Below are 17072 nucleotides of genomic sequence, written 5' to 3' on the forward strand. Positions count from 1 at the left end.
CGCGTTATTTAAAATGTCTGGAGTATCAAGCTGGCTGCGACAGATGCGCAAAGGGGACCTTATTGAGCTGTCCGACGAAGTAGGCTTCAATGAGTACGCGACTTCCGCATTCCACCAATCTGCCTGCAGATATTCTGACATTTCATAGGTATGATGGAATGAAGAAAGCGGAAATCGAAATCGCGCTCCATAGATATCTAGTTGAGAATATGGACAGATTCTCCGACGACACGCGATTTGCGCAATTCTACAAGAGCAAGAATGGAAGCTCTCCCGTCAAGAAAGAGGTCTCGTCCGCGATGTCTGACTTTGGCGCTGCGGTCAAATCAGTGAAGCGCAGAGTGACCAGGGCTGCTGAGGAGCTTGTCGCGACGTGAGTAACGCGCTTTGGAATGCGCGTTAGCAGCATTATTGGTTGACAATTCCCAGTGACGATTCCGAGGTCGAACCAGCTACTACGCGTGCGAAATCCGCCTTGACCCGTACTCCGGCGCGTGGCTCTCGATTGTCTGAGCTCGCGCTCGCCTCCAACCTGCCTCTACCGCCTTCACCAAGCGTCATCGCGAACCAGATCGATCGCCAAACCCAAGTTATTCGCAGCAAGATCTCCGATTATTATGAGGACTCGGGGGTCATCGAATATGCACACGCCACGCGCGAGAATCTCTCAACGGTCCAGGCCATTCAAGCAGCCGTTGTCTTGTTTGAGGCCTACAACTTGCGACCCGAGCTGCTGGTGGATAGATACGCGTTTACAATCCCAGCCATCAACCATCTTACTTCCTCCCCTCACGACATCAAGATTCCAGATTTATTCTTGCTCTTGACAAGTTCGTTCTGGAATCCCGCGTTGTTGTGGACTATTACCACCCTAATCATTCCGCTCATCGCGGCGTATTTCTTCAACATGACGGCTAGGCCATCAAAATCTCGTCACAACGAGCCTCAGTTCAACTATACCTTCGACCCGTTGACCTTCAGTATCGCCAAAGCATTATTAGTATTCGTGATCTTCGGACAGGATGTTACCTTTGGTGGTTTGGTCGACCTGGAGTCTGTAGCTCGAATCAACTCCGCCGTCTACGGTGGATGGAAAGGCGTTCTTGTCGGAACAGGTGTCACGGGCTTGATTACCTTGTACGACGCGGTCCTGAAGAAGTGAGATGCGAGCGAATTAGGGAAGTTGGATATGTGACCAGTGCAGTGAAGACATGGGTCGGTCGGCCGGTACAAAGATCGGGATGGGAAAATGGGCATGATTTATACGGGTCTGGGGTTATGTTATTGTTTTTTTTTCTGGCTACGTCCTGCGAAAACGAGTATGGGTAAGATCTCTGTCTGTTATTATTACTATTGAGACCGGGAAGGGTTTCGGGGCTTTCACTCGCATCATTTTCCCTCTTTCTCTCTCACCCAGCCGTCTTACTGCTGGTACATGGTCTCGAGACGGGGGTTCACAAGGAAGGAAAGGCGTTGTTGCAGGCGTCGGCGATTGGATACCTTTTTTTTTCTTTTTCTTTTCCTCTTCTTTATCCTTTTTCAGATTGATATTTTTACGCCTCTGAGGAAGGAGTGTAGGGTGTGTGTCTGTGTCTGTGTCTGTTTTCTGATGTGTATCTACGTGTGCACGAATGACCGATATGAAGAAGGCTTTTGGGTCGTTGGATTCGTGCGATTTAATACAATACTACTACTACTACCTGTTGACGGCGCCTCCCTTTTCCATTTGGGATGGAATGGAATGGATTGGATTGGAATGGATTGGATTGGATTGGATTGGATTGGATTGGATTGGGTTGGATTGGATCGGGTTGGGTTGGATTGGATCTTAGCAGATATTCGTGCGAGTATTGGCTATACATCGATGTCTACTGCTGCCATCTACATACTTCCGAGATAGCGAGCACGCAGGTGGTCTAGAGGCAGGCAGGCATACGCTTTTTCCACCCACGAGAGAACGCCGAGAAGTTGAAAGGGGGAGGGTTGTTCGTTCTATCAATATCAGCAAAGATCATGTTTGGAAAAGACTTGTGTGGTCGTAGCGTAGGGCGACTAAATACCTCACAACTATATATATATATATATATATATAATATATCATAAGCAGAGACCGGCATTTCAAGTGACACTCACTTCAAACGATACGAAAGCCTGGTATCCGAATCGAATCGAATCCGAATCCGAACAATTCATTCTCACCACTCCACGAAAAGACATCTATCTATCTACAGCTTGAATCCACCGGCCCCGTTGAGAGCAGCAGCATCCTGCACCTTATTCCCATCCACGTCCCTCACCTCGCCCTTCTTGCCAATGACCTTGACCCCGCCCTTCTTGAGCGACGCCAACGTCTCCCTCTTCTGCACACTCTTCCTGCTCTCCTTCCTCTGCCCAAGCTCCTCCCCGCCCCTCTTCTTGATCCTCTCCTTCTCCCTCCTCCTCCTGCGCAGCTTCTCCTCCCTCGTCATCTCCTGCCTCGCGACCGGCGCCCCCGTCTTCGGCACCACCTCGCCCTCCCCGATCGTCTTCTTATCCTTACCCGCCTTGTAGATCTCCTGCGGCGCTAGCATGCTCTGGCCGGCCGAGATCCCCATGGCAGTCGTCGGCTGCGCATCTTCCATGGAGATGGCAGCGACGTCCGACACGACTGTCAGACTTGGAGCCGCGGGTTTAGGCTTGTAGTGCCAGCTGCTGAGGGCATCCAGCTTGGCGCTAACGTCCTTCCACAGCCCTTCAATCTCGTTCTCCTCTTGCCGGATCTTCTCCTCGGATTTGCTGACGTACGTGTCGGGGTTGCGCTCCTTGACGTGCTCTTCCTCGTACAGCTGCGCGAGACTCTGCTGCGGTTTCGAGTCATCAAGCTCGAAGAGCCCTCGCCGTGCGGTTGTGATCTCGGTTTCGGGGCGGCGGCGGATCACCTCGTCGAATTCCTGAGCCAGGATGCGGCGCTTGATGAGCTCTTCGATGCTCTCGCTTACTTCGGCTGTGACTTCCAGGACTGGTTTGCCCGTACGCTCGAATTCGAGGTCTTCATCTAGCAAGGAGTTGAGCGGGCGGTCTGCGGCTCTGGCCTCTCCTGCGAGTGTCCATTCGCGTTTAGCGACAGACGCAGCTTCCAGACGGCGGATCTCATCCGCAAGTTTGGCCTGTCTGCGCTCGTGAGCAGATCTCCTCGATTTAGGATCCGCGGCATCGACGTCCGAAAGTGCGTCTTCAGACATCTCATTTTCCGACTCTTCAAAGAGGTCGCGGCGGACATCTGCCATGGCTCGCTGAAGGCCAGCCTCGTCATCTACCGGGCCTGGCGCTTGGGCTTTGCGGACTTGACGTTCCAGATAGTTGGCTTGCATTACTGCTTTGCCGACTTTGCGAGGGGGGGGCTCAAAGAAGTCCTTGTAAAGGACGTTGTTGGTGTTGTCGCCGATAGGATCTTGGTCCATGTCGTCCTCGTCATCTTCTTCTCCGTCATCGCTGTCGCCTTCTGGGGCATTCAGATCCATGTTTCCGAATGTTGGACCATCGTTCTCCTCCTCTCCGCTTTCCTCTTCCTCCTCGTCTTCGATGTCCATAGCTGCGGCTCTTTTGGAGCTTGAGGTAGGCTTAGGAGCCAATGCTGATGGGTCAGCATCCCAGTCAATTTCTTCTTCGTCGCTTGCTTCTCCAGTATACGGATCGGCTGCTGCGTCTTGTTGTTCCAGAAACTCGGTTTGTTTGTTAAATTCGTCGATGGAGAAAAAGCCATCATTCAGCTTGTGTGGATCCTCGACGTAAAGGCCCGCAGGGACATCCCCCCCCTCTGAATCTTCTTCCTCGTCTTCAAAGCCTTCTTCTGCCTCCAGACCCTCAGAAGCCTCCTCATCGTCGCCTCCAAAATCCCCTGCGTCCAAATCCTCGACTTCGGAACCTACTTCCTCATGTCCTTCACCGTCGTCTATACTCTCATCATCCGACCCCATTTCAAACCCATCCTCATCAAACTTCAACAAATCGACTCCCTCGTCCGCATTGCCGGCTCCCTGATCACTCTCCTCTAGCTCCCCCAAGTCTTCCAACACCCTCTCGGCATCCCCTCTCAAAGCATCAATCACCCTCCTAGCTTGCTCCCATACCTGCTCCACCTCGAAGCCCTCGGTGTAGATCTTCCGAATCTTCAGCACTTCCCCGTCGTCCATACCCGCCTCCCCCCTCTTCCTCTTCTTCCTCTGCTCTTTCAGTCGTTGCGCCTGCTCATCGCCCAAGGTTCCAGCAAAAGAGTCTAGCGTCTCCTTGACGACCCCCAAGCTGGCCTCTGGTAGCGAGGACGAGGGTGCGATGAATGTATGTCTGTTCGCGGGCTCGAGGGCCCTGAGGAGGCTGGCCATTGGCGCCGCCATGGTAGTGGGGTTCCTGGTGGAGAACGGGATTTCGTTCGATGTCGGGAAGGTGGTCAGCGTATGCGACGTCGAGGTCATGGAGGAGGAGGTGCTGCTGCTGTTGACCATTGCTTGCCAAGATGGTGTTTGAAAAGCAGTAAATTCGGTAGTGAAAGAAAAAATTGAAGCCAGACATGGTCCGTGCATGTGGTTATCGGAAATCGCGGCTGTTATAAGCACGTGCCATTTTCTTTATTTCATTTCACCTCAGCGTGTCTTGGGACGATATCTCCGTGTCTTCAGGTAGTTCTTGAACCGGGTCAAAACCAACACCTTTTTCTGTTTGGGCACATTTTCTAGGCTGATATCAAAAGAAAGTACGGAGTCGGTTACCCGCCACCTGCCTGTCTCAGCGTCTTCCGCCGCTCTGTACCATTTACTTCTCTGTCTCTTTTCTATCCAATGCATATTTCGTACTCTTACATGTTTGCGTCTCGGTGTCAATATCTAAGAAAGACAGACAGACTACTTGGAGTAGAATGGATGTCACGATCTTCTTTTTGGGTTTCCATCGCATACAACTAACCTATAAGTATTTATCTATGCATCTGGACTACTCCCCACCGACCTCCCAGTGTTGGCATCTCCCCCTCTTTTCTCTTATCTTTGTATTTTCTCTCGTATCAAGCGCCATACTTTTTACTTTTATATATCGCCCGATATGCATCGGGTATGGCCTCAGCGCTTAGGTATATTCTTACGGGTAGAGCCGAATGATAGGTATCTCTGCGGTGGTACCAATTATAAAGCGACTGATCATAATTGGCTGCTCTTCGACCACACCTGCACACTCCGTAAATGCGAGTCGCCTGCATGGCTGTACGGACGGTGTCTTGTACGGAACTGTACTTTGTACGGTACCGATCCAAGTGCTCGCTCGCGTGACGAATTCCCTGAATCGTCGAACGAGGCTCGAGTAAGGGACAAGTTCGTTCAGTAGCTCTCTGTCGTGCTACCGGTACTACTAGTAGAAGTATGTACCGGTACCGTACATTACCGGTATACTCTGTATCATCCGAATGCAAGTCTCGCGCCCGTAACCTTTAACCTTTTTGGGACCAACACCATCTTAGACTTTTATCCGAGCCCAGAGTCACAAGGAAGTCGGTTAGCATGCCTACAGTACAGGAATTGGTATAGGTATAGGTATAGGTACCGGTACCGGTACCTATCCTTGAAGACCAGGTGCTATGTACTACCGGTACTCTGCACGGCGGAAAGAGAAGCGCAGACTCGGAGACGTTGGCTGCGGTGAGGAAGGAGCTAGTACAGTAGTAGCAGAGGGACGAGGGACGAGGGACGAGGGACGAGGGACAGTGATAAGTACCTAGGTAGTCGTAGTCGTAGTAGTAGTCGTGGGCAGTACCGGTACTACTAGTAGAGTATCGTCATTCTTTTCCTCGTCTCTCGGCTTCTCACCACCTCGTCTCCCTACGTCCTACTTATCACACATATCTCTACCCTCATCCTCGATCGGCTCGTACTTGCTATTGGTACAACAGTTTGTTTGCATCCAGAACACTCTCAACCCACTCACTCCTGACCCTCAACCTCTCCCACTTACCGTACTTCTCCACTCGCCACTCTCTCGCCACCCTCCCGCCACTCTCCAGCCACAGCCACAGCCACAGCCACATCCACAGCCAGCTCTGGCTAGCCCTGGGTGGCTGCATCGAGAAGAAGAATTCGAAGAGCACAGAATTTTTCCTTTTTCCCAGGAGCGTCACTCACGGTCCAACGGCCGGCACGCATCCATTTCTGTCTTCCTGTCTTGTCCTCAGTACTCCTTTGACACGGCACCGCTTGGTTGGGCCTGCAATTGAAACCGTCATCGCATCGCCCGTCCCAAGGCCCCCCGGATCGCATTAACCATTGAGGGGAGCAAGCGAGAACTCGAGATATCCAGTCCAGCTTTGAAACACCAGTCGAGTGCAGCGAGTAAGACGACTAAGAAGACCGAGACGCTGCTGCTGCGGATGCTGCTGCTGCTTCCTTTCGCTCCCTCTCTCTCCTCTTGATCTCTCCAAAAGCCAAAAGCCAAAAGCCAAAAGCCAAAATCCAAAACCTTACTGTATCAACAACATTAACCGCACCGACTCGCTGCCGCTGGCTTGTGCCCGCCCTGCTGCCAATCCAACGATTTGACTTTTAACCCCTCCACGGAGCCACGGAACCTTGGCGCATTGCTAACAGGTCTCAAATCCCCTGTTGGGTGTTGACTCCGCCCATCTGCGTCTTCTTGGCCTTTCCATGTCATAATTGCGAGTGTCTGCCACAGCCCACGACAATTCAGGACGCACCAGTCCGCGCGTGCTCGCTCAGTACAAAGGGACGCCGGATCCCGAAGTGCCTCTTCCAGCACCGCACCGACTCGTCCCGAAAAGCATCTGCAGATCTCATCTGCAAATTTCAAAGAAGGGATGAAGTACAGCGAGAGATTTCACAAGGAATCCGTGCCACAATGGGCGCCATGTGAGTCGTCACCTCGACCTCGGCTTCGGCCTGGGGAATTCCAGCCCCATCACACCAGAGCGCTGATCGATTGCTGACAACTTCTCGCAGTTAATGTTGATTATATCGAATTGAAGAACCTCATCAAACTCAATACTACACGAAATCAAGGTCAGGCAATCGCGATTCCAGGCCAAGCCGACCCGAGATTGGAGAAGTTTGAGAAGTCTTTCTTCGATGAGCTCAAGAACCAGCACAACCGGGTGGATTTGTTTGTAAAGAACAAGGCGGATGAGTACACCCACTGGTTAAGTGAGTAATGGAGGGGATTCTGCGATCATGCTGCTGACACCCAGACAGATGATCTCCAAAAGCAGGTCGTCAAATTGCTTGAGCGAACGACTCGGCTGAAAGGCGGGCCAATTCCCGAAGCACTACACCGAAAATACATTATATACAATGATCGGATTGAGAGGTAGGACCGCATCTGGAATCTCATCTGCAAATAGATTTCTGACATATATGCATAGGTGTGGCGCAGAAATCACTTCTCTTGAACGTTTTCAAAAGGCGCAGAGGGAGGCATTCCGAAAGATCTTGAAGAAGTACAAGGTAAGCACAGGTTGGCGCAAGCATTTCGGACAGCCGCTAAACGTACAATCGTATAGAAATGGACGGGTTCGGCAACGCTTGGAGAGCGCTTCGACTTCGAGGTACTCAATAGGCCTGATAGTTTTACCAAATTCGACTTCGACGAGTTGCGGTCCCGATACAGATTACTCTCCGCGAGCATCCGCTCCTCTACTCCTCCCCCCATAAGCGGAACCACAAGTCCCAGTTCCTCGAGACGGCCTTCCCGAAGATCGAGTACCCAGATCTCGGTCCAGCCACCACCACAAGCATACTGGAACGAGTACGACAATGGAAGCGAAGCAGAAGATGAGCCCTTCACCATCTACGTGAACCCAGATGCGGACTCGTTCCCTGGCGCAAAGGCGGTGGAGTTACTGCTCGAGAAGATACAGCAACCGATGAAAAGCGTCAAGTCATGGTTCAGCCCCGGCACATCGCCCAGCGCCGAGACCCGCCCACTGCTTCGATCTCGAGACAGCTATTTCCACGGCTTCAACGACCAGAATAGCCCGGTAGACACCGAAGACGACGCCTACGCTTCTTCTAACGAGTTTCCAGCCGGATACGCCACGCACTACGCCACATTCCCCAGCATCAAAGACCAGATGTTCTCGCGGAGCAGGGAGACGTGGCTATTCCGTATAATGCTTGGCTCGTATGCTGGATCGCTGATTCTGATTTTCATCACGAGCATTTTGTTCTCGACAGGCAGGCGCAAGTTGATGGTCGAAGTCGATGCGGGAGCTGTTGCTGGGTGTGTGGCAAGTTTGTGCTTTGCTCTGGGTGGAATAATGGCCGCTGTGTGCAGGCAGGAGAAGTTGGGCTGGCTGCACATAACGTGTGTCTGGGTCGCGTTCATGGGATTGTTCGCGCTGAACCTCATGCTCCTGTTCTTGGTCCTGAGCAACATCCGCTCATGATGAGAAAAATACCATCACAAATCGGGCTTCTACTGCTCAGTGGAACAGAGATGGATATAGACTGGATGATCTGGTCGATCTCGGACTACGGATTTGCAGAAGCGAGCAGAGGCTCATGTTGATACCCGGGATCGCTTGCAAGTGATGCTGGCTGCACATAGAATGTTTCTTTTGGGCTTAGACTGGTGGGGCTCTGCTCCTTACGCATGACGAGTTGGTGTTTTGGAGTCGCATAGCGAGACCCGGTTGGTCATGATTTTTTCCCCTTTCGCGGCGTCTTGATCGGAGGGGCGGGTTAGAGGGAGGGAGGGTATCTAGGCAAGCAAGCAAGCCACGACGAATTAATCCTGTAGAGCACGTAGAGCCAGCGTGGATTGTACATAATGCTATGCTGCAAGAGTTTGCCATGTATCACTTGCGCACCCACGGGACTGGAAGCGAGTAAGGAAGTGAATGCAAATTCTCGATTGATTGAGCTAATAAAATTTTCGCTTAGCCACCTTTCAGCGCCTTTTCCGCTATATAATACTTTTCAAACTCTCCTACCTCCTCCTCTCCCCATCTCTACGATCCAACGATAACACCACCATTAGGGTGCAGGCTCTGCCCGGAAATAAAACTGCTATCCGCACTCGCCAAGAACACAAAGCACGTCGCAACCTCGCTTGGCTGTCCGGGCCGACCCATCGGACTCGTAAACTCCTTCTGCGCCTTTTCGTTCATGGTCGCCGGGATGAGAGGGGTCCAGATGGGGCCGGGGCAGACTGCGTTGACGCGGATGCCGTTGGAGAGCTGCTGGTTGGAAAGGGCGCGGGTGAAGGCTACGATGGCGCCTTTGGTGGAGGTGTAGTCGAGGAGGTCCGGGCGGCCGATGTACGGGTTCACGGAGGCGCAGGTGATGATTGTGTCGCCGCGAGACATGTGCGGAAGGGCGTACTTGGAGAGGTAGAAGAAGGGATGGATGTTCGTGTCGAAGGTTTTGAGCCATTGCTCTCTGAATGTCCCGAGTCAGCACCATGTCGTCCTTCTCCGCATACGTCTCCTCCGTTCGACGAAGATGGATGATAGGAAACAGAAACTTACTCGCTCAGCTCGCCAATTGTCTCCTTCATCATTTGGTATCCGTGATTAAGCACCAGCACGTTGACGCCCCCCATGTTCTTGACCGCCTCCTCAACCACACTCTTACACTTGCTTGCCTCCCGCAGATCCGCCTGTATCAGGTGGATATTTCCTCCCTTCTCACTAACTAGCTTCTTCGTATCCTGCGCATCCTTCTCCTCCTCTGGTGTATACACAATGGTGCTCTCTGCGCCCTCCATAGCGTACAGGATGGCCACAGCACGCCCGATGCCCGAGTCGCCGCCGGTAATCAGGGCTTTCTTGCCAGCGAGCTTGGAGGCTGCGCGGTAGGGCTGGTAGCCGCCAGAGGAGGTGGGCAGCTGGTCATTGACGGGGGACTGGCCGGCCATTTCGTGTTGTTTTCCTGGGGCGGATTGGTGGGAGACGGGGACGGTGTGTCCTATTGTGATGGGTCAGCATATTGTTGATAGATGAGGTGTTTTCCCGTATGAACAATGTGGAAAGCACAGAAGTCCCATCATCTCCAACATATGCTGAGGGAACTCGAACTCGATTTCCGGGCTGGTGCAAATCATAAAGTGGAGAGGAGGACTCACCCTGCTCGAATTGAGAATCCGATCCTGCCATTGTGATTTTCTTGCTTCGATATTCTAAGTAAGAAGAGTGTAGCCTTTGTGAATTGACTCTTAATAAAGCGATCAATTGTTCGTGTTGTTGTTGTTGAATGGGAAACAGGATCCTCAACCAAGTCAGGTACCACTTCAAGGTGCCAAGTTACTAATCAACGACGTAACGTTCCTTCCGTAAGTGCTCCACGTCATTGGGTATCCAGCCGCTAGCGTGCTTCGTCTATGTCCCGGTAAATGTCTGTTCTGTCTGCTCAGAAATGGCTTCAAAGTGGGAATTCATCTTACTTGGACAGCCTCAAGCCTTCTCGGTACGACATGAAGGAATCTTTAATGATCCATTGCGGTTTCGCGATCTGCTCGTTCATGTCATGTTTCTTTTACGTTGGTTGTCCTCTCGTTGTGAGAATCCATGGGCGGGGAGGGGAGTTCGTGCCCCTCATTTTCACCCCTCCGTCAGGCGCCATTTTGCCTGGTAATGGGCATTCGGTGAGTAACGGTACGTATGGAATATCTCTGTATTTTTTAGTTTCTTCTGCCAATATTTTGCGGCCCCGTGGTTTTCTTGGTCATTGCGAGTTGAGCTTTCAAACCTATAAGCAAGTCCTGCAATACAGCGTCTCGAAATGCGGAAGCTTTTATCAAAACTCATCCGATGCATAAATTGTAATGGAATACTTCCCAAAGTGCCGAAACATGATAATAGCAAATCAGATGTGAGTACTTGCTTCTCAAGTATATTCTGCTTCGATCCCTGCGTACCTCTCAAGTTGAATTTAGAATCTACAAAATCACGTTTTTCTATGTTGACATGTTATGGTCGAACTATATCTTTTTACCTAACCCTCCAACTCCTCGGGCTAAGTTTCTCCTACTGCTTCCTTACCAGCCCTAATACCTGCTTCAGAGTTGCAGAATCCAGAGCTATCTCGAAAGTGTCGATGACGTATTGAGCCCCTTCAATACTTAAGCGAGACCAACTTTTCTCTGCCACAAATTGACTTCAGACCCTGTGACTCTTCGGGAAAGCATCCCAAAGAGCACCAATTAATAGACCCTGAGCCATCCTTAGCTCATTGGCCATGCATTTTCTCAATTACTTGTTTTAACTTGGCACGTGTTGGTTGGATGCAAGAAGCTCGACCAGAAATCTGGATAGGGAAGGGAAGAGCTCACCCTGAGATTTGGGTTCCGGTCTTGTCCAAACAAGATGCTCCTCTACCGTCATACCAATAACCCAACCTCTTCTTCTCCTTCTCCTTTCATAATTCTCTATAATTACTGCCATGCTCACCTCAAATCTCTCTTTCCATCATCCACACCTTCAACCAAACACACGATCACATCCACAACCACAAGACAACACCAAGATACACCTCTCTCTCACACTATCCTCCTTCACATCCTAAACCAAAACCTCACGATCAAACAAAACCTCAACTTCGACCTTCACAGCACCACTATCCACGCTTACACCAACTTTCCCTTCTCTATCACCACCAGCCCCCAACAACAACCATCATGCGTCGCAACAAACAACAGGTCGTGACCCGCACCACAAAGCCTACCTTGATGACACGGCTCCGAGGTCGCAACGCCAAGACGCGCACCACCAAGACCACCACAACCGTCGAGACCGTCAACGCCCGCCCGGTGCGAACTTCGCACCGTACCGCAGGGCATCACACGCACACAACGACGACCGTAGTGCGCCAGAAACGCCGTGTTACGCTCGGAGACAAGATTTCGGGGGCGATCATGAAGATCAAGGGCTCGTTGACGAGAAAACCCGGCCTCAAGGTATGTTCCCTAAATATGACCACTCGGTGATTTGGAAACTCATATTTATATACGTGTATGTATGTATGTATGCTGATGGTGAACCCAACAGGCTGCTGGAACGAGACGCATGAACGGCACCGATGGCCGTGGTTCGCATCGCGCCTACTAGACGGTTGGACTGGGCTGGGCTGGGCTGGACTGGAATATATGGGAATGGAATCGAGAAACGACGAGCTTTCATGACGGCGAGATAGATACCCTTGTTACTGTAGTGATTATATTGGCGCTGGCATCAGCGAACTGCAAGCGAACAGGCGCATTTCAGGTTTTTGGCTATATCCATACAACTGTTTGAAATCCCGAGCCTTTCCATAATGAGTGAAGAAGAAGAGTAGAAGAAGAAGAAGAAGAAGAAGAAGAAGAAACCCCTAATATACCAAGGCGAGACCCGATAATTAAGCGAGACCCCTTCCCCTTTCCCCCCTTGCAAAAATAAAAGTCGGAGAGAAGGGGAGTAAGAGAGGCACGAGGCCAGGTCGAGAAGAAACCCAATGAGCCAAGGCGCGCGCGCCTTTCTTTGGTGCATGTCCTCTCTGGACAAGCATGGAACAACTTTTCAGGAATACTGATGGCTCTACATACTCTTCGGTATGACGATGTCCGGATATGGTGCCCAGAAATTCAGAGGTTGAAGCATTAGATGAGGAGAGAAGCCATACGACGGTCGTGCGCTGACCATATTACTGACTGTCAGGACTAGTTTTGGAGGGGGAAAAATTGCATTGTGATTTCTGCAAAAAAGCTAGACGTCTATTGACATTGAAGCTGAATGCTAAGCCATCTTATGAAAATCGGATCTTCCCGATGCGACAACGCGGTATGGCGAGCAACGAATTAGCCAGCGGTCGTCCATCAAATGAGAAGAAAAAAAAAGATGGCGCTCCCTTGAGCTGTCTCCACCCCTAGACAATAGCCCGGGCACCTCGTGACATGTAATGGTACCCAACGAGCTGATCGTCATCAAGGAGAAAAGAAAGCACAGGAGGTCTTCTGGTATCACTTCTCCCCACTGGCTCTCCACCATATATTTTACAGCCGTGCTCCTCAAGCAACGGCACTCCAAATCATAATAACAAAGCGCGAAGAACCTGGTACTCCTGCAACGTCCGGCAAATGCCAAAAATGAAATGCTGATTTGGAAATCGTAAGCGAAAGTCTCGATGCCAGGCAAGTAAGAGATCTGGAGGTAACGCAGAGTAACATTATCGCCAAAACTTAGACCCTCTTGAGCCCGATATTGTAAGCCGCATTATCCCATTGCAACTCATCGATATCCATGATGCTGCGATCATCTGCCATGTTATTGCAGCTCATGAATTGTCGGCTTAGGCCTTCCACAGTCTTCTTTCTTGGTTGGAGACTTGGTGGTTGATACTTTGGTCTGCTAGGGAGGTTCGGCATTGATTCTATGGTTTTCATCGGTTCAACATTTAGAGCCTGACGACGCCTGCTGCCTAGAAGTTTCTTATTGGCATCTGTGGGAGAGAGTGCAGAAGCTGGTGTCAAGGTTCTATCCATAGGGAACTTGTCTTCTTCGAGGGTTTGATCTCCAGGTGAGCTGCAGGGCAAGAAGTTCTGCAAGTCTTTCTCAAGCTCCTCGAGGTCAGCTTTGCTTGGAGAGGGATGTTTTTTCATTCTCTTTGAGCTTTGCCAACTAGCTCGATATTCTCTGGGTCTGGTATTGGAGTAACTGCGTTTCATAGGCTCTCGTGACGAGGAGGACCTTCTGAGATGATCACTGGTATCGATGTCCATACTCGAGTTTTCTGGGTCAAACAACGAGCGACTCTCAGCTGGGACGAAGCTCAAGGATCTCTTCCCATCTGCGTCGAATGTGGGCTCAAGTCGGATACGAGGTGTTGATTGGCCGAAGGGGCTTGAAGAAAGCATGGCATCAAAGTCCTGGTGATCCCTCCCATACAGAGAGGTTCGAACTCTCTTCTCGCGGGCTCTGTTATTAGGAGTGTGGCAAAGACTTGGGAGATCTGGGACAAATTCGCTGCCTTGGGGGGAGTCATTCAGCCGATTCTCAAAGCTCGTAGGAGTGCGTGTGATCCCACCTAAAAAAGGCATAAGTAAACATGCAACGTCTTTGGCAAACAAAACGCAGATGATACCCAGAACTACAAGTTTCTCACAGAACGTGCTCTGGAATAGCACCAAGTTTTTCTGTGGCATACTTACTTGAAGGTCGCTCGGCAAATGGATCCTCAGCACGTTCAGTCGACTTTCGGCTTCTCAAAGACTTCCCATCGTCTGCCAGTGGCTTGCGACGAACATTGCCATGGCCGGTGAGAGTGTAGATCTTGGGATTCCTGAAGTTATCGCCTATATAACCATTAGGACAGTCAAGTTAGAAGGAGGGCAAAGCGCAACTCACCTTCATTCATGCGTAGCTCCATGGTGGTCAACGCAACAGCTGAAGCAGAGCTCTCGTCCTCAAAATCAAGGGCCTCATTGAGCGACGTGTCGAGAAGCCTCTCGTTCAGCATCGAGTCCCGCTTCTTACCATTTCGTACCTGGAACCTACCGTTGAGGGCAGTCTTCATCTTGGTCAACACCTTGCTCTCAAATCGTCGCTTTTTGACTGGTACCAACACCCCCTGAGGTACAAAATCATTACAGCCAGGCTTTAAGGCTTTTGTAGCGGCTATCATGGCCTCAATCTTGCTGTTAACATCAACTGCGTCAAAAGCCGTCGTCTTTATAGGAAGAGGTATATCCTGAGGTTGCGGAGGCGATATGCTACTCTTCAAAGTGTGTCGAGACACCTGGCTCCGACGTTCATTGACTTCAGGTGGAGCTTGGAACAGTGCGCTTCTGGGACGTGCAGACCTTCGCTTCGATGACTTTCGGGGAATTGCAGGAGTGGAAGTCTTTCTGGTATGGCCTGCGTTCTGATCCGACGTATTGGAGGGTCCACCAGCACCGAAATCCATCTGGTTTGAGCTTCCAACAGCAGTGACCACTGAAGACATTCTTAGCGCCCAAGCGTCGTCTCCATTGAAGATCATTGATGGCAACTGTGGCAGGGTTTTGCTATCTTGTAATCCCATACGTGGTGGTCCTGGAAGTGTCCTTGAAGCCGCGCTGTAAGATGCTCGTTTACCAGCTTCGGGTTTCAGCTGATCGAATTCGGTGTCTTCAAGTAACATACTCGCCATCTCGTCGATGCTATCGTCGTGGTGGTTTGATGGAGACTCTTCCTTGTAATCGCTGTCATAAAAGATGGGCGGCGCGGTAAAAGCTATAGAGCCTGGGGGCATATATATTAGATTTGACATGCAATCGCCAGAAGGGAAAGAGGTAAAAAGAGGGCAAGCAGAATTTGTAGCCTGCTCAAGCTACCTGTACCCCAGACGAAAATTTGCCTCAAGAACTCACCTCTTTTCTGTGTATTTTCCTTCCCCTTCTTTGGCTTGAACTCAGCATCGGAGTCCCGGAGTGCGGAGAAAGATGGGAAGAGAGAGCGTTTCTTTTTCCCATAGGTCGCCATGGTATAGACATGCAGACCCTCACAACACGAGCATTCGCACGAGAGATTCGCTGGATTCGCAAGAGAAGACAAAATAGGAGCACGAAATCACGAGGATAGAAGGGTGACCCACGGTAGAAACCAAAAGGAAGGGAATACAGAGATTTTCAACAGAGGAGGTGACAGGTGAAAAGGTGGAATCGTGAGAAGGTGAAGAGGTGAAGAGGTGAAGAGGTGATGACGTTGCATGGAGAGAAAGAATTTTGAGAATTTTACCAGGTGCGGCGACGGGAAATATCGCGGTGAGCCCAGTGCAAGGGTGAATGAGGAAGGGACGAGAGATGCACAAGTCTGTCCGCTTTAGAAAAGCGATTACTCGCCAAGAATTCATTCATCCTTCTCAGCACAGCACAACATTGCCCACTACCTGCGCGTCCTTGAAATTGATTGTTTGAGTAGAAGAAACCTTTCGAGCGGGTCAACAATTTCAAAAGGAATTGATACCCATATTGGGCAATCCCAGATGGTAGTGGCATCTGCAATGTGCTTGCGAGGTTCTAGGCACTTTCTCAAGTCTGGCCGGTGGGTCTGAAGATCAGACCAAAGACAAGGAGAATCAGAACCTATATCGTTAAGCCAGCACATTTTGGTTGTCTCCTTCCTTGACAATGATATTACAGATCCCATTGTACAGTTTCAAGAACGTACTCTTGTTTCCGAACCTGATAATGCCTTGGAGAGCATCCTATTTAGCTCCTGCGGGAAGAAGGTATAGTGATATAACCGGAGGTATGTCCTGAAGATTTTGAAGAATCTTGTTGACGTGGAGGAGTGAACGTTGACACAGCCAGTTGAAGAGTGTCGGTGATAACCTGGGCACTTGCCAAAGACAAGTCCCATATTTTATGGGCTTCATCCAAGAGGCAGATTCTGAGTGGCTATCAAATCACTGATAGCAAGCCATCTGATTGTCCGAACATCCAAATGACACTGCGCCAGTGTCACTGCATTGTGAAGCATCCTAATACTAGTCAAATTCATATCCAAAACTGTGAGTTGATAACAGGAACGGAGAACAGGAACGGATAAACAAAAAGGCTCGGAGCCATATTATCATCTGCACCATAATCAGCTTAGCTAGGCACTATACATAAATCCTCTGCGTATTGGAAGATCCAGAATAGCGAACATTGGGATAGGGAGCCCCCATCCAGAGGAAAATCTGGCTGGGAGACGCGTTTCTGCCGTTTCGTGATCCGAAGAACTCCGTCTTACTATTTTGCTTGAGAATTGCAGAGAAATGCGGTACCGAAAAGGGGCGCTGTGCGGTCTTGTTTCAAAGGAAGTCGAATCTAGGATCGTTTGATGATATCCTCCATCCGGATTAGCGGACTTCTCCTGTATGAAACTAGTCTTTGTCAGGCGAGCAGAACTTGCACCTGGCTGCAAATAAAATGTGGAAGGAATGGAAAAATCGCAGAGTCAATTGTCTCAGATCCTTAGGTGGCTCCGGGGTTGAAAAATGATAAGGCGAACTTGGATGGCTACGGAGTATTCTGGTGGCTCTACAACAATCATACGCCAATCAGAAGCCATAGATTGTAAGCCGGCCCGAAATTGACATTGTCGA

At 50.5% G+C, this 17072-nt stretch overlaps 6 protein-coding genes across 6 annotated transcripts; 3 read left to right on the forward strand and 3 right to left on the reverse strand.

The window, feature by feature from the left end:
* Window positions 1-13: 13 nt before the first annotated feature.
* On the forward strand, window positions 14-1162 carry L3040_001294 (uncharacterized protein; the record flags this gene model as incomplete). Its single annotated transcript, XM_007292849.2, has 3 exons — window positions 14-93; window positions 149-373; window positions 430-1162. The coding sequence occupies 3 exons, from the start codon at window positions 14-16 to the stop codon at window positions 1160-1162; spliced, it is 1038 nt and encodes a 345-aa protein (XP_007292911.2).
* A 1063-nt stretch (window positions 1163-2225) lies between these two features.
* L3040_001295 (uncharacterized protein) lies at window positions 2226-4481 on the reverse strand (the record flags this gene model as incomplete). The annotated part of the gene is made up of 1 exon (XM_007292850.2): window positions 2226-4481. One exon carries the CDS (start codon window positions 4479-4481, stop codon window positions 2226-2228), a length of 2256 nt encoding a protein of 751 aa, XP_007292912.2.
* A 2351-nt stretch (window positions 4482-6832) lies between these two features.
* Window positions 6833-8416, forward strand: L3040_001296 (uncharacterized protein; the record flags this gene model as incomplete). Its single annotated transcript, XM_007292851.2, has 5 exons — window positions 6833-6884; window positions 6975-7175; window positions 7224-7338; window positions 7394-7475; window positions 7532-8416. The coding sequence occupies 5 exons, from the start codon at window positions 6833-6835 to the stop codon at window positions 8414-8416; spliced, it is 1335 nt and encodes a 444-aa protein (XP_007292913.1).
* A 564-nt stretch (window positions 8417-8980) lies between these two features.
* L3040_001297 (uncharacterized protein) lies at window positions 8981-10126 on the reverse strand (the record flags this gene model as incomplete). Its single annotated transcript, XM_007292852.2, has 3 exons — window positions 8981-9410; window positions 9500-9938; window positions 10096-10126. The coding sequence occupies 3 exons, from the start codon at window positions 10124-10126 to the stop codon at window positions 8981-8983; spliced, it is 900 nt and encodes a 299-aa protein (XP_007292914.2).
* A 1520-nt stretch (window positions 10127-11646) lies between these two features.
* On the forward strand, window positions 11647-12076 carry L3040_001298 (uncharacterized protein; the record flags this gene model as incomplete). Its single annotated transcript, XM_007292853.2, has 2 exons — window positions 11647-11925; window positions 12017-12076. 2 exons carry the CDS (start codon window positions 11647-11649, stop codon window positions 12074-12076), a joined length of 339 nt encoding a protein of 112 aa, XP_007292915.1.
* A 1106-nt stretch (window positions 12077-13182) lies between these two features.
* On the reverse strand, window positions 13183-15463 carry L3040_001299 (uncharacterized protein; the record flags this gene model as incomplete). The annotated part of the gene is made up of 4 exons (XM_066156698.1): window positions 13183-13966; window positions 14106-14295; window positions 14348-15223; window positions 15352-15463. 4 exons carry the CDS (start codon window positions 15461-15463, stop codon window positions 13183-13185), a joined length of 1962 nt encoding a protein of 653 aa, XP_066012726.1.
* Between the last annotated feature and the right edge of the window lie 1609 nt (window positions 15464-17072).

This window comes from Drepanopeziza brunnea (assembly GCF_022702325.1).
Source record: "Drepanopeziza brunnea f. sp. 'multigermtubi' strain 214-2 chromosome Unknown ctg2, whole genome shotgun sequence".
Classification (NCBI taxonomy): Eukaryota; Fungi; Ascomycota; class Leotiomycetes; order Helotiales; family Drepanopezizaceae; genus Drepanopeziza; species Drepanopeziza brunnea.